The 14,632-nt window shown below is 42.7% G+C and overlaps 1 protein-coding gene across 3 annotated transcripts in view; it reads right to left on the bottom strand.

The window, feature by feature from the left end:
* NDUFAF7 (NADH:ubiquinone oxidoreductase complex assembly factor 7) overlaps nucleotides 1-14,632 on the bottom strand; it is a 120,587-nt gene that overhangs the window by 56,533 nt on the left and 49,422 nt on the right. For all 3 annotated transcript variants that reach the window (XM_073560125.1, XM_073560126.1, XM_073560127.1), the window contains 3 exons: nucleotides 12,648-12,758; nucleotides 5,718-5,931; nucleotides 1,081-1,139 (listed from right to left, as the gene is read on the bottom strand). In XM_073560125.1, coding sequence (XP_073416226.1) covers nucleotides 1,081-1,139; nucleotides 5,718-5,931; nucleotides 12,648-12,758 — 384 coding nt within the window. The remainder of the gene's footprint in view (nucleotides 1-1,080; nucleotides 1,140-5,717; nucleotides 5,932-12,647; nucleotides 12,759-14,632) is intronic.

Here is a 14,632-nt window from a genome sequence, read left to right as displayed (position 1 = left end):
TCTCCGTCTTTCTCTTTCTTGCTCACAAGCAAAGGCAAGAGCCAATTTGATAATCAAATCCAGTTTAAAAAAAGAAACTCTCCTTGGGAATATCCATCTTGACGCAGGATACAGGCTCAAAATCTTCTGTTTTCAGCTCTACAAGGGTCTATACAACGAAATCCCATGAGACACACCCATTGGGCATGGCTTGTGTCCCAGAATATGTCATGGAAAAAGTTTTCCAAATGGGAAGTATGCGCATAAAACGCAAACGCATGCAAATGCATAAAAACGCAGCTTTTTTTTTACGTCTAGCGTAAGATGATGCGTCTAAAAACCGCTGCGTTTTTAGGCGTTTGCATGCATTTTTGCATGCGCTTATGGTTGCGGACGATACGCTGCGGACTCAACTGCAAATGTGAACCTAGCCTAAGTCTTAATACCTGAGCTAAAAGGGTGTCAATATCATTACCGGGACCGTCACCATCATCACTCTCTATGCAAAGCAGAATGTCACACAGGCCCTGACAAGGGATGATGATACTACCCTGCTAGGTCGCAAATCCCCGTTTGGAGGGTTACTTCGCATGCTTGTTGCCTTCATTCACTGAAGTGTGGCCCAGTCCCCATCTTGGAAGCGACGGCTCACACGAACATCCCTCTGCTGTGACCCAGTCATCTCTCTAGAACTCTCTCTTGACTACAGTTGTGTTCACTGGACACACACAAGAGCTGAGACAGAGTCCAGAGTAACTCTGCCCATCTCACCCACCTTTCGTGTCTACCTTTTTTCCTCATAGATTGTAAGCTTGCGAGCAGGGCCCTCATTCCTCTTGGTATCTGTTATCATCTATGTGATTATTGTTATGCTGTAATGTCTATTGTCTGTACAAGTCCCCTCTGAAATGTAAAGTGCTGCGGAATATGTCGGCGCTATAGAAATAAAATGTATTATTATTATCTCAATATAGGAAATAGACCATCAGAGGTTCCACCTGAATCACGGGATTTCGGAGATTTAGACAGAAACCCTGATGTAAGTGATTAGAGTAGCGGACAGTATAAATGTGAAAGGCACATTTTTAGGCCTGAATTTACCTGTAATTTATGTATTGGTAATGCATCAAAAAATTCATGTGCTAAGAAGAATGTATAACCTAACAGGAAAAAAAAAATATTACAAATCAAACATTTATTTCATTATTAATTCTTAATTAAAACACAGTAGCTGTAAAAAAAATAATTGCCTAAAAAATAAATGCCTTTGGCACTTTGTGACAGCAGACTTCTGAATTCTCAGTGTGGACATTGCATACTGTCAGGATTCAATGGTATTGATGGTGAGAGTGGATGGTCATATAAGCATAAGCATGTGATTTGCATACTTCCAGCTACATTTCGACCAGATGTGCTCGTCATCGTTCAATTCACTAGTCTTTACTGGAGACTCCTGACAGCACGCGGTGCACACACTCTAAGGACTCAGTAATCTAAAGTCAGAGTGACAGCAGAATTTAGCAGAAGATTTAATATTATTTCTCACATACTCATGGCCCCTTGCCCATTGAGCTGCACTACCCCCATTTATAGCATCTACAAACGCAGTGGCTTGTCAGCATGTACTCCAACATAGGGCTATACAAACTACAACTCATCACCTAAAAAGACTAATAAAGGTACATCAGCAATAAACATAAAACCTGTAGCTGCCAAAATGAAATGGCAAAAACAAAATAATTGATTTTATAAATAGCAAGTTCATCTCAAAGGTAAAACTAGTCCCTTAGATTTATGAAACAACAAAATACTCACTGCAACCGCCAATACTCACATGGCAGCATTTAGCTCCTCCATGTATGTTGTGCATTGAAGGGACTCTGTCACCAGATTTTTGCTATGCCGTCTGACACTAACAAATACCCAATATTTAAAATTTAACTTTTATTAAGTAATATAAAATTATTATTACCCAAGAATAAAGTGAAGAGTGCAATATGCAATATATGAAATCTATAAGCATGTCCAAAGGGCTAAAATATACAAGACAACTCATGAATATAAACAGTAAAACAGTAGTGGCTATCTATTATACTACTGTATTGGACAGGAGGCATAAGGAATACATTTATAGATACTATATTAGCCTACTCTCTGTCCTTTCTAGCCCGTTGTGCATGTTTCTCTATTTCATATAGTGCGCGCTTCACTTTATTCTTAGGTAATAATAGTTTTATATTACTTAATAAAAGTTAAATTTTAATTAAGGGGTATTTGTTAGTAAGTCGCATAGTTCACACCCTTTTCGTATAGCTCGTTCATGTAAGCCTATGACATCTGAGAGCAGTATGATAAAAGGACAGACCCCCTGATTCCATTGATTTGTCATTTACTAGACTGCACGCTGCAGGATTGATAAAATCACCGTTTCCTCTATTGCAGATCTAGCAGTTCTCTGAATGCTGAACTCTGTATAACAACGCCGACAACACTGATTGCCAGCTTTCTGTGTACAGTGTGCATAGGCAGAAAGCTGACAATCAGTGATGGAGGCAGGGTTATATAGCGCTCATGAATATGGAGTACTACATGGCAACAGGTTTACGTGTCTTCTAGTGAGTATATCCTGCCAAAAAAGGAGTGATTTTGTAAAAACTACAGCAGCAGTCCAGTAAGTGATAAATTGCTAGAATCAGGGTGGAAAAAACCTGATGAGATTCCCTTTAAGGGAGTTTTCCCATGAACAAAAGTTAATTTTAATCAATGGATCTCAAAATAATAATAAGTTCCATAATTGGATGTGTTTAAATAAAATGTTCCTGTGCTGAGATAATCTTATAAATGTGCCCCTGCTGTGTACTGTGTAATGGCTGTGCCTGACCGTGCAGGAACAAGGTCTGATCATACCACAGCTCCTGGGCAGGGGAAGTAAAACAGAGTATACAGACATTACAGCGCATGATTGCAAAGGATTCTTTCTTAGAAATAAAATATTGTTTAAAAAAGGCAGGAAAATGCTTTACCTCAAAAAAGAATCAGCTGTGATCCCATACTGTCCTGTCTGTATCCTTTCTTTTGCTTCCTCCCCTGCCCAGGAGCTGCGGCATGATCAGACCATGTTCTTGCATGGTCAGACACAGCCATTACACATTTATAAGATTATCTCAGCACAGGAACATTTTATTTAACCCGTTCACCCCAAAGCCTATTTTCACCTTCCTGACCAGGCTAATTTTTACAATTCTGACCACTGTCCCTTTATGAGGTCAAAACTCTAACGCTTTAACGGATCCCAGTGATTCTGAGACTGTTTTCTTGTGACATATAGTACTTTATGATAGTGGTAAAAGTTCTTTGCTATGACTTGCGTTTATTTGTGAAAAAATGAAAATTTGGCGAAAATGTCACAATTTTTACACTTTTAGTTTTTAAGCGCTTAAATAGGTAAATCATATCGCACAAAATATTTAATAAATAACATTTCCCACATGTCTACTTTACACCTGCACAATTTTGGAAACAATTTTTTTTGTTAGGACGTTATAAGCGTTAAAAGTTGACCAGCGATTTCTCATTTTTACAACAAAATTTGTAAAACCATTTTTTTTTTAGAGACCACATCACATTTGAAGTCACTTTGAAGGGCCCATATGACAGAAAATACCCAAAAATGACACCATTTTAAAAACTGCACCCCTCAAGGTGCTCAAAACCACATTCAAGAAGTTTATTAACCCTTCACGTGTTTCATAGTAATTTTTGGAATGTGGAAAAAAAATATTTACTTTTCTTTCACAAAAATTTTCCTTTAGGCCATGTGCACACGATGCAGATATCCAGCGGATCCGCAGCGGATTTTTCCGCGCAGAAACACTGCATATCCGCATTGTGATGTCCGCATATCCGCATGTTACATTGACAGAGCCCCTGAGGTACCAGAACATCAGAACCCCCCATAAGTGATCCCATTTTGCCATTAAACCTCTCAATGAATTAATCTAGGGGTGCAGTGATTATATTGACAGAACAGATGTGTCACAAACTTTTATACCATTGGGCATAAAGTAAAAATAATTCCCAGTTTTACCAAGACTGTGTTTTAGCCCCAAGTTTTACATTTTCATACTGAGAAATGGGTAAAAATGGCACCAGAATTTGTCCCACAATTTCTTCTGAATGTAGAAATACCCGACATGTGGCTGTGCAGTACTACTTAGCCATACAAAGTGACTCGGGAGGGACAGAGCGCTATTTGCCTACTGGAGTCCAGATTTTCCTAGACTAGTTTGCGGATTTCATATAAAAAGCCCCTAAGTGTTAGAAAAGCAGAATCCCCCTTCAAGTAACCCCATTTAGGAAATTATACTCCTTTGGGAATTTATCTACAGCTGTAGTGACGATTTTGACTCCATGGGTGTTTTCCAGAAACAGGCAGCAGTGGATGTTGGTGGGAGAAAATTGCAAACTGTTATTGTAGTGACCAGTACATTATGCCCAGCTCATGCTTCTGGAGACATGCACCTGTAAAGTAGGCAGGCTCTCAGCAGGAATGCCAAACATGTGGACACTATATGTGGCTTAGGCACACTGGGGCTCAGAAGGGATTTGGGAGTGGAGAATTTGCTGAATTTCTTTCGGGGAGCGAGGAGCTATTTCATTTTTCCAGAGTCGTCGTACTTCAAGTAACGAGGAAGCCCCCTATATTTCTGCTAACAGATGATGGACATGAGTGTGGACTTGCTTTTTTTTTTGGATGGCATTGAAGCTTTTATTGGGAACATTTTACATAATGTTTGGGACCACATTTATGGCTGCTGTTACACACTAAAAGAAGCTTTTTTATAGTGAAAACTATTTTTGGGCACGACTTTTTTTGATAGTTTTCTATTCTGATTTTTGGGAGACAGAATGAACATAAACCAGCAACTCAGGAATTGGTTTTTGCTTTTCATACCGTTCCGTGTGTGGTAAAATTGGTAACACAGCTTTATTCTTTGGGTCAGCTTTCACATACAGCTGACAACCACACGCGATCGCCGCGGCGCTCAGCCTGAGGCTGTGCGATCGTTCCACTGTAGATATACTGCTCTTTGCCTGAACGCACCTCCCGCAGAGCAGTATATGTACAGCACATGTCGGGAAGGAGTTAAACACATCCAATTGTGGGAATTATTATTATTCCAAGATGTATTGGTTAAAATGAACTTTTGTTTGTGGGAAAATTCCTTTAAGATAATTGTTCCCTTCCAGAAAATCTCTGTCCGCAGGCTCAGCTAACTTTTAAAAACAAAAATGCAAACTATGCCTTACTGCTCCTGCCTGGGTGCAGCACTGTGTCTCTGTTATAACTCTGGTGTGTTGTTGGCTGCAGTGGTGACATCACGTTAACAGCTTCATCACCACTGCAGCCAATGACTAAGCTCAGCGGCTCAGGCAGTCTACATTGGCAGACACGCTGAAATCAGGAATTGGTTGCAGAGGTGATGTGTACCCCAGCAGACACCAGAGCAGTAGCAGAGACACAGGGCTGGGTCCAGGGAGTTCGAGTACCTGCTCTTTTTGCAATGTAACAAGTATAAAAGTGTTTGGAGACAACTTTTCTTAAATATAACAACACTATAAAGTCACTTTTTAGCCATTTCCAAGCAACAATGGATAACTAACATGATTATTTTAGCGGTTTGTAAAATTATTAACGCATATAAACTCAGACTTTGTATAAATCTTTAACATGTTACCTGCTGGAACATCCCGTACATCCTGGTACCAGGAAATCTGCAGACCTGATTTTGTTACACCTTTCTTGTAGGCTGAAGAATTTTCATCATATTTCACTTCAACATTGTTCCCTGTTAGCCGGAGTGCTTGGATTTCACTCAGTTTAGGGCTCACTTCTACTAGGTGTATAGAAATATCACAAGATTTCAGGAGATGTTGAAACTGACTGAAGACCTGCAAAGTTATGAAATACATTGCAGCAGCTGTGCAGAAAAACTTACACCTAAGGATTTAAAGGGGTTGCCCAAAGATAAAAACAAGAATGTTTTTGGCGTAGATCTTTTAAAAAGAATATACTGAGGCAAACTTGCCATCTGCTACCCTCGTGGATCCAGAGCAAACAACACTAGGGGTCTATATCAGCACCTGTATCAGCTTATCACAGGAGCGCTGATTCTCTGATGTCGTGTCTTCTAGTTACTTGACTGCTGCAGTCAATCATTGGCTTTAGCCCTCATTGCTTCCCGAGCTGGCGCAAACATCCGCAGCCAATCATAGGCTTTAGCGCGTACGTTCATTGCTTCCTGTGCTGGCGCAAACATCCACAGCCAATCATAGGCTTTAGCGCATGCGTTCATTGCTTCCTGAGCTGGCGCAAACATCCACAGTCAATCATAGGCTTTAGCGCGTACGTTCATTGCTTCCTGAGCTGGCGCAAACATCTGCAGCCAATCATAGGCTTTAGCACGTGCGTTCATTGCTTCCTGAGCTGGTGCAAACATCTGCAGTCAATCATAGGCTTTAGCGCACGCGATCATTGCTTCCTGAGCTGGTGCAAACATCCGCAGTCAATCATAGGCTTTAGCGCACGCGTTCATTGCTTCCTGAGCTGGTGCAAACATCCGCAGTCAATCATAGGCTTTAGCGCACGCGTTCATTGCTTCCGGAGCTGGTGCAGACATCCGCAGTCAATCATAGGCTTTAGCGCACGCGATCATTGCTTCCTGAGCTGGTGCAGACATCCGCAGTCAATCATAGGCTTTAGCGCACGCGTTCATTGCTTCCTGAGCTGGTGCAAACATCCACAGTCATTCATAGGCTTTAGCACGTGCGATCATTGCTTCCGGAGCTGGTGCAGACATCCGCAGTCAATCATAGGCTTTAGCGCACGTGTTCATTGCTTCCGGAGCTGGTGCAGACATCCACAGTCAATCATAGGCTTTAGCACGTGCGATCATTGCTTCCGGAGCTGGTGCAGACATCCGCAGTCAATCATAGGCTTTAGCGCATGCGATCATTGCTTCCTGAGCTGGTGCAAACATCTGCAGTCAATCATAGGCTTTAGCGCACGCGATCATTGATTCCTGAGCTGGTGCAGACATCCGCAGTCAATCATAGGCTTTAGCGCACGCCTTCATTGCTTCCGGAGCTGGTGCAGACATCCGCAGTCAATCATAGGCTTTAGCGCATGCGATCATTGCTTCCTGAGCTGGCGTAAACATCCGCAGCCAATCAGACTTTAGCATGTGCGTTCATTGCTTCCTGAGCTGGTGCAAACATCTGCAGTCAATCATAGGCTTTAACATATGCATCCATTGCTTCCTGAGCTGGTGCAAACATCTACAGTCGCCTGTGCTGGATCCAGAGGGTTGATGGAGAAGGCGAGTATGCCCCTCTTTCAGCAGGGATCTTTGAGAAGATGTATGCCTATTTTTTTTCAACACAACCACTTAAATTCTTCACCATTATCACATAAAACATATGCAGGGTCTTAAAAGTTAAATCATCAACACAAATATCCACCTATTTGAGCTACAACATGTCCAGCTACACTAAATATTGGAGACTCTTCACATCTACAGGGTGGGCCATTTATATGGATACACCTAAATAAAATGGGAATGGTTGGTGATATCAACTTCCTGTTTGTGGCACATTAGTATATGGGAGGGAGGAAACTTTTCAAGATGGGTGGTGACCAAGGCGGGAATTTTGAAGTCAGCCATTTTGGATGCAACTTTATTTTTTCCAATTAATAATAATAAATTTTATTTTTATAGCGCCGACATATTCCGCAGCACTTTACATTTCAGAGGGGATTTGTACAGACAATAGACATTACAGCATAACAATAATCACATACAGTAGATTATAACAAATACCAAGAGGAAAGAGGGCCCTGCTCGCAAGCTTACAGTCTATTAGGAAAGAGGTAGACACGAAAGGTGGGTGGTAACAGTTGCCCTGATTGTATGGACCAGCCATAATGTTAGGTGTGTGACAGCACGGACACAGAGGGCTAATGGATGCATAAAGCATGTAGGAGAATGGTGCGGGGAACCTGGTTATGGTAAAACTTTTGGCTGTGCCACACAGGGATAGATTAGGTTAATGTGTTGAGGCGGTAGGCCAGTCTGAATAAATGCGTTTTCAGGACACGCTTAAAATTGTGGGGATTGGGGACTAATCGTATTGACCTGGGAAGTGCATTCCAAAGAATTGGCGCGGCACGTGTAAAGTCTTGGAGACGGGAGTGGGAGGTTCTGACTATTGAGGATGCTAACCTCAGGTCATCAGCAGAACGGAGGGCGCGGGTAGGGTGGTATACTGAAAAATGGGAGGAGATGTAGGGTGGTGCTGAGCCATGGAGGGCTTTGTGAGTGAGGGTAATAAGTTTATACTGAATTCTGGAGTGGATGGGTAGCCAGTGTAATGATTGGTGAGGAATATGATCCTGGCTGCAGCATTCAAGAAAGATTGGAGAGGGGAGAGTTTGGTAAGAGGGAGACCGATTAGAAGAGAGTTACAATAGTCGAGACGAGAATGAATAAGAGAAACAGTAAGAGTTTTTGCAGAGTCAAAGGTAAGAAAAGGTCGAATTCTAGAAATGTTTTTGAGGTGCAGATGACAAGAGCGAGCCAGTGATCGAATGTGGGGGGCAAAGGAAAGCTCGGAATCAAGTATGACCCCAAGACAGCGGGCCTGTTGCTGGGGAGTAATAGTGGAACCACACACAGAAATGGCAATGTCGGGTATAGGTACATTAGTAGCGGGAGGAAACACCAGGAGTTCAGTCTTTGACAGGTTCAGTTTCAGATATAGTGAGGACATGATATTAGACACAGCGTTTAGACAATCGCCGGTGTTTTCTAGAAAGGCTGGCGTGATGTCAGGAGAAGAAGCGTATAATTGGGTGTCATCAGCATAGAGATGGTACTGGAAACCAAATCTACTGATTGTTTGACCAATAGGGGCAGTGTACAAGGAGAAGAGGAGGGGGCCTAGGACTGATCCTTGGGGGACCCCAACAGTAAGGGGAAGATGAGAGGAGGAGGAACTGGCAAAAGATACAGTAAAGGAGCGGTCGGAGAGATAGGAGGAGAACCAGGAGAGAACGGTATCCTTGAGGCCAATGGAACGGAGCATAGTGAGGAGGAGCTGATGATCCACAGTGTCGAATGCTGCAGAGAGATCCAAGAGAATTAGCATGGAGTAGTGACCATTTGATTTAGCTGTTAGCAGATCATTAGAGACTTTAGTGAGGGCAGTTTCAGTGGAGTGTAAAGAGCGGAAACCGGATTGGAGAGGGTCGAGAAGAGAGTTTTCTGAGAGATAGCGGATAAGACGGGAGTGGACCAGGCGTTCCAGGAGTTTAGAGATGAAGGGAAGATTAGAGACAGGTCTATAGTTAGCGGCACAGTTTTGGTCGAGGGATGGTTTTTTAAGTAGTGGATGTATGATGGCATGCTTAAATGAGGAGGGAAAAATACCAGAAGAGAGAGAGAGGTTAAATATTTTAGTTAGGTGAGGGGTGACAGCAGGGGAAAGGGACTGGAGGAGCTGTGACGGAAATGGGTCACTGGTGCAAGTAGTTGGGCGAGAAGATGCAAGGAGCCTGCTTACTTCTTCTTCTGTGACTGGTTCAAAATCAGAGAGTGAGCTAGATGCAGTGGGGGAGGGAGGACAGTGCATGGTATGAGGTGATTGGGAGATAATTTCCTGTCGGATCTGGTCAATTTTTTCTTTGAAGTAATTGGCCAGATCGTCAGCTCGGAGCTCCGTGGTTGGGGCCTGTACTCTTGGATTGAGTACAGAATGAAAAGTGTCAAAGAGACGTTTCGGGTTATTGGACAGTGAGGTGATGAGGGTGTTGAAATAGGTTTGTTTGGAGAGGTGAAGGGCAGTGTTGTATGTTCTAAGCATAAACTTAAAATGGATGAAATCTTCGGGTAGACTGGATTTTCTCCACAGACGTTCGGCGCACCTGGAACACCGCTGCAGGAAACGTGTTTGCACCGTGTGCCAGGGTTGTCGCCGTCTGCATTGTGGTGTTCTATTTATAGGGGGTGCAAATTCATCCAGGGCAGTTTGAAGTGTTTCATTGTAATGCTTCAATGCAGAATCAGGACATGAGAGGGAGGAGATAGGGGCCAATGAAGACTGCAAGTTCTTCATAAGTTTCTGGGTGTTAATGGCCTGTATGGTAATTGGAAGAGGGTCATGTGACACATCAAACTTATTGAGAATTTCACAAGAAAAAGAATGGTGTGCTTGGTTTCAATGTAGCTTTATTCTTTCATGAGTTATTAACAAGTTTATGACCACTATCAGTGTGTCAAGAGTGGGAGAAGAGGGTTTCATTTACAATCCAACACAATGGGCAGCACTTCGAACAGATTTTATAAGTGACCATAAACTTGTAAATAACTCATGAACGAATAAAGTTCCGTTAAAACCAAACACACCATTGTTTTTTTGTGAAATTCTCAATAAGTTTGATGTGTCACATGACCCTCTTCCCACTGAAAAAAGTTGCATCCAAAATGGCCAACTTCAAAATGGCTGCCATGGTCACCACCCATCTTGAAAAGTTTCTCCCCTCCCATATATTAATGCGCCACAAACAGGAAGTTGATATCACCAACTATTCCCATTTTATTTAGGTGTATCCATATAAATGGCCCACCCTGTACAACAAACTTGTGTAATGAATACATCAATTATTACACCGAAAGTTACAAGTATGCTGCTGTCTTAGATTAACTTCCCACAATGAGTTTTTGATACTGCATTTTTTGCTGAGCGAAAGTACGTAACCGTTCCAACAAATTAAATGGAATTTACATAAATCTCATGCCCACTGTGCTTTTATTTTTTTTTACCCACTAAACTGACCTGTGGTGCATGTTTGAAATCCACAACATGTCAATATGTCTTGTGGGTATGCTGAATTTCCTGTTTGGATTTTCCCAAAGAACTGCATAAAATGCAGAAAATTCACAGGTAAAAAAAACAAATATGCATTATTAATGTGTTTCCACTGTATCAAAAACGTATGTAATCCGCACATGACTGTTAATGAAGTTTTGTCAAACCCAAATACCAGGACGTGCCAAGAAGCAGCTTTATTTAAAACAAGACATAAATGCAAGTAAAAAAAAAAAAAAAGCACTCAAAAATGCAATGAAAAAATGCAAGTATGGTAACCTAATTTATAATAGGAACAGAAATGCTTCAAAAATCTGCAACATCAAAAACGCAACAAAAGCTCATCATGGGAATGTGGTCTCAAAGAGAACCTGTTCATGCTGAAAATGGTAAGTGATCTGCAGGCAGGACATTATGGGGCAGAAGGAGCTGATCAGATTGCTAAAAATTATTGTGGGAAAAGATTCAATAAAACTTGCTTTTTATTCACTGACTCTCCTTATGCTTGGAATCATACCAGTCCAGTGGGCGGTCCTATTCAGTGGTTTACTGTCTTCCCTGTATGACGGTGCAGAGATAGCTGTCAATCTTTAATAGGACTGCCCACTGGACTCATATGTATTCAAACACCAGGGACTTCAATGAGTATAATATGAGTTATACTCCAGTTATGAAACACCTGCCATGGAAAAGCTGCTTTTCTATTGGAGGAGGCTGATGGACAGGTCTGGTCACATACTCCTCCACGAGCAGCCAATACATGGACAAGTCTGGTTACATACTCCTCCACGAGCAGCCAATACATGGACAGGTCTGGTCACATACTCCTTCACGAGCAGCCAATACATGGACATGTCTGGTCACACGCTCCTCCACGATCAACCAATACATAGACAGGTCTGGTCACATACTCCTTCACGAGCAGCCAATACATGGGCATGTCTGGTCACACGCTCCTCCACGAGCAACCAATACATAGACAGGTCTGGTCACATACTCCTCCACGAGCAGCCAATACATGAACATGTCTGGTCACACACTCCTCCATGAGCAACCAATACATGGACAGGTATGGTCACACACTCCTCCATGAGCAACCAATACATGGACAGGTCTGGTCACACACTCCTCCACGAGCAGCCAATACATGGACAGGTCTGGTCACACACTCCTCCACGAGCAGCCAATACATGGACAGGTCTGGTTACATACTCCTCCACGAGCAGCCAATACATGGACAGGTCTGGTCACATACTCCTTCACGAGCAGCCAATACATGGACATGTCTGGTCACACGCTCCTCCACGATCAACCAATACATAGACAGGTCTGGTCACATACTCCTTCACGAGCAGCCAATACATGGGCATGTCTGGTCACACGCTCCTCCACGAGCAACCAATACATAGACAGGTCTGGTCACATACTCCTCCACGAGCAGCCAATACATGGACAGGTCTGGTCACATACTCCTCCACGAGCAGCCAATACATGGACAGGTCTGGTCACATACTCCTCCACGAGCAGCCAATACATGGACATGTCTGGTCACACGCTCCTCCACGAGCAACCAATACATAGACAGGTCTGGTCACATACTCCTCCACGAGCAGCCAATACATGGACAGGTCTGGTCACATACTCCTCCACGAGCAGCCAATAAATGGACAGAAGTGTTGGTCAGCTTGTGAGGAAAGCTGCGCTAATCAGAGAAAGTGGCTGACCTCTTCAGCTACACTTACCCTCAGAATGTCATCCATTAGACTACCTTTCCCAGGGCCTAGTTCCACTATCTTTAGAGATTTTGATTTTCCACCAGATATCCATTCACTAATGCACCAAATTCCAATTAGCTACAAAAAACACAAACAAGTTAATGTAGAATAAAGAAATAAATTAAAATATTAGAATAAAGAAATAAAGGTAAATTAAACTTTCAAAATCGACTTTAACATTTTGCCACAAATTACAGTATAATTTAAGTTAATGAGGTTTTAACAATTTCTATTTACAGTGTAAAAAAAATCTGAAATGAATGATAGATGTTATGTAGTCTCAAATTCATAGCATGCCCTTCCTGGTACAGACGTCTTCCTCAGCACAGGAAGAGGTGACATGCAACAAACTCCGCACATAAAGCAAGTATATTTTGGTGTTTTGGAACTTTTCTGCAGATTTCCAAGCAATATAAGGAAGTGACAAAGCTACAAATTCAACCTTCCCCTTTGTATTGTGTGATCTAAGTCTTAGCTGGACAAAACAATCTTCTCTTGAAGACTTTTGGTTCGGGAAGCGTTTATTCGACGCAGCGCACGGTGCCGCTAAGCCCCGCCCCCTGCCGGATCCCTGACCGCCCCATCCGGTCATCGCCGCCTACTATCGCACATGAACGCAGCATGTTGCATTTCGGTGCGCACGCCAAAATCCTACTAGCGCACGGCCAGCGCACGATCTGCGCACCCTATGCTAAAGATAGGGTGCGCAGATCGCAAGCGTCCATGTGTGATAGTAGGCGGCGATGACTGGATGGGGCGGGGCTTAGCGGCACCGTGCGCTGCGTCGAATAAACGCTAGTGTGAAACTAGCCTAAGGAAAAATTAGCTCCATCACTAAGGGGTTAAACAGGTTCTCTATTCCTATTGCTTAACCACAAGGCTATGTGCACACATTAAGCATTTTCTGCAGACATTTCTGCACACAAAATGTATCTCTTGACACGAAAAGCGCTGTGTAAAGAAACCACAAGTTTTCAGGGTGTTTTTTGCCCATTCATTAGAATGGGTGAAGAATGCTGCAAAATTTCTGAAAAAATTGAGATGCTGCAGATTTGAAGACAATGAAAATCCAGAAATCTCATACACTTTGCTGGGACAGTAAAAAGCTGCGTTTTTGTGACAAAAATATGAGGAAAAATGCAAACTTTATTAGAATAATTTCACAAAAAATGCCCTGTGTCCACACTGCAGCCTGCTCTTGGCTGTTGTGCTATAAACTAATGTATAAAAATTCAGAAGACCACACGTTTTGCTCCTGTGCATAAAAAAAACAAGATGGGTCACATCCATGCTATATGCAAAACACAAGCCGCGGAGACACATCACGTTTCTACTAGGCATTGCTCCTACTGGCCAGTTTCCTACTCCACACTGATGAGGGACAATACTCAGAAACAGTTGTCGGTGGGTCATTGTTTGCGTTGAGAAACATGTGATGGTGTTTTGCATATTTTTACATATTTCCCATAAGGGATAGGGTCTTTGCTCTAGAATCACTGCGTTGAGAAACATATGATGGTGTCTCCGCAGTGTTGGATGTTGATCTCCATGAGTCTTCCTATGCCAAAACATGGTATCCATCCACAGACAGCTGTTTGGGGGTATTGCCCCTCATCAGTGTGGAGTAGGAAACTGGCCAGTAGGAGCAATGCCTTGTAGAAGCCCCCATCCCTTATGGGAAATATGTAAAAATATGCAAAACACAAGCCGCGGAGACACCATCACATGTTTCTCAACGCAAGCAATGACTAGCCAGGTCTTTCCCCGGGAAGGAACAACCACGGGAAGGGCAGTCTCCAATGAAGGAAACAACCTATGCCAAAACATGGTATCCATCCACAGACAGCTGTTTCGGGGTATTGCCCCTCATCAGTGTGGAGTAGGAAACTGGCCAGAAGGAGCAATGCCTAGTAGAAGACTGTGAAAAATGAGGATGAATTAACTCATGGAGA

This window comes from Dendrobates tinctorius, unplaced genomic scaffold (assembly GCF_039654945.1).
Source record: "Dendrobates tinctorius isolate UK_male_01 unplaced genomic scaffold, ASM3965494v1 ptg000293l, whole genome shotgun sequence".
In the NCBI taxonomy this organism is placed as follows: Eukaryota; Metazoa; Chordata; class Amphibia; order Anura; family Dendrobatidae; genus Dendrobates; species Dendrobates tinctorius.
This window is presented reverse-complemented; position numbering and strand designations above follow the sequence as displayed.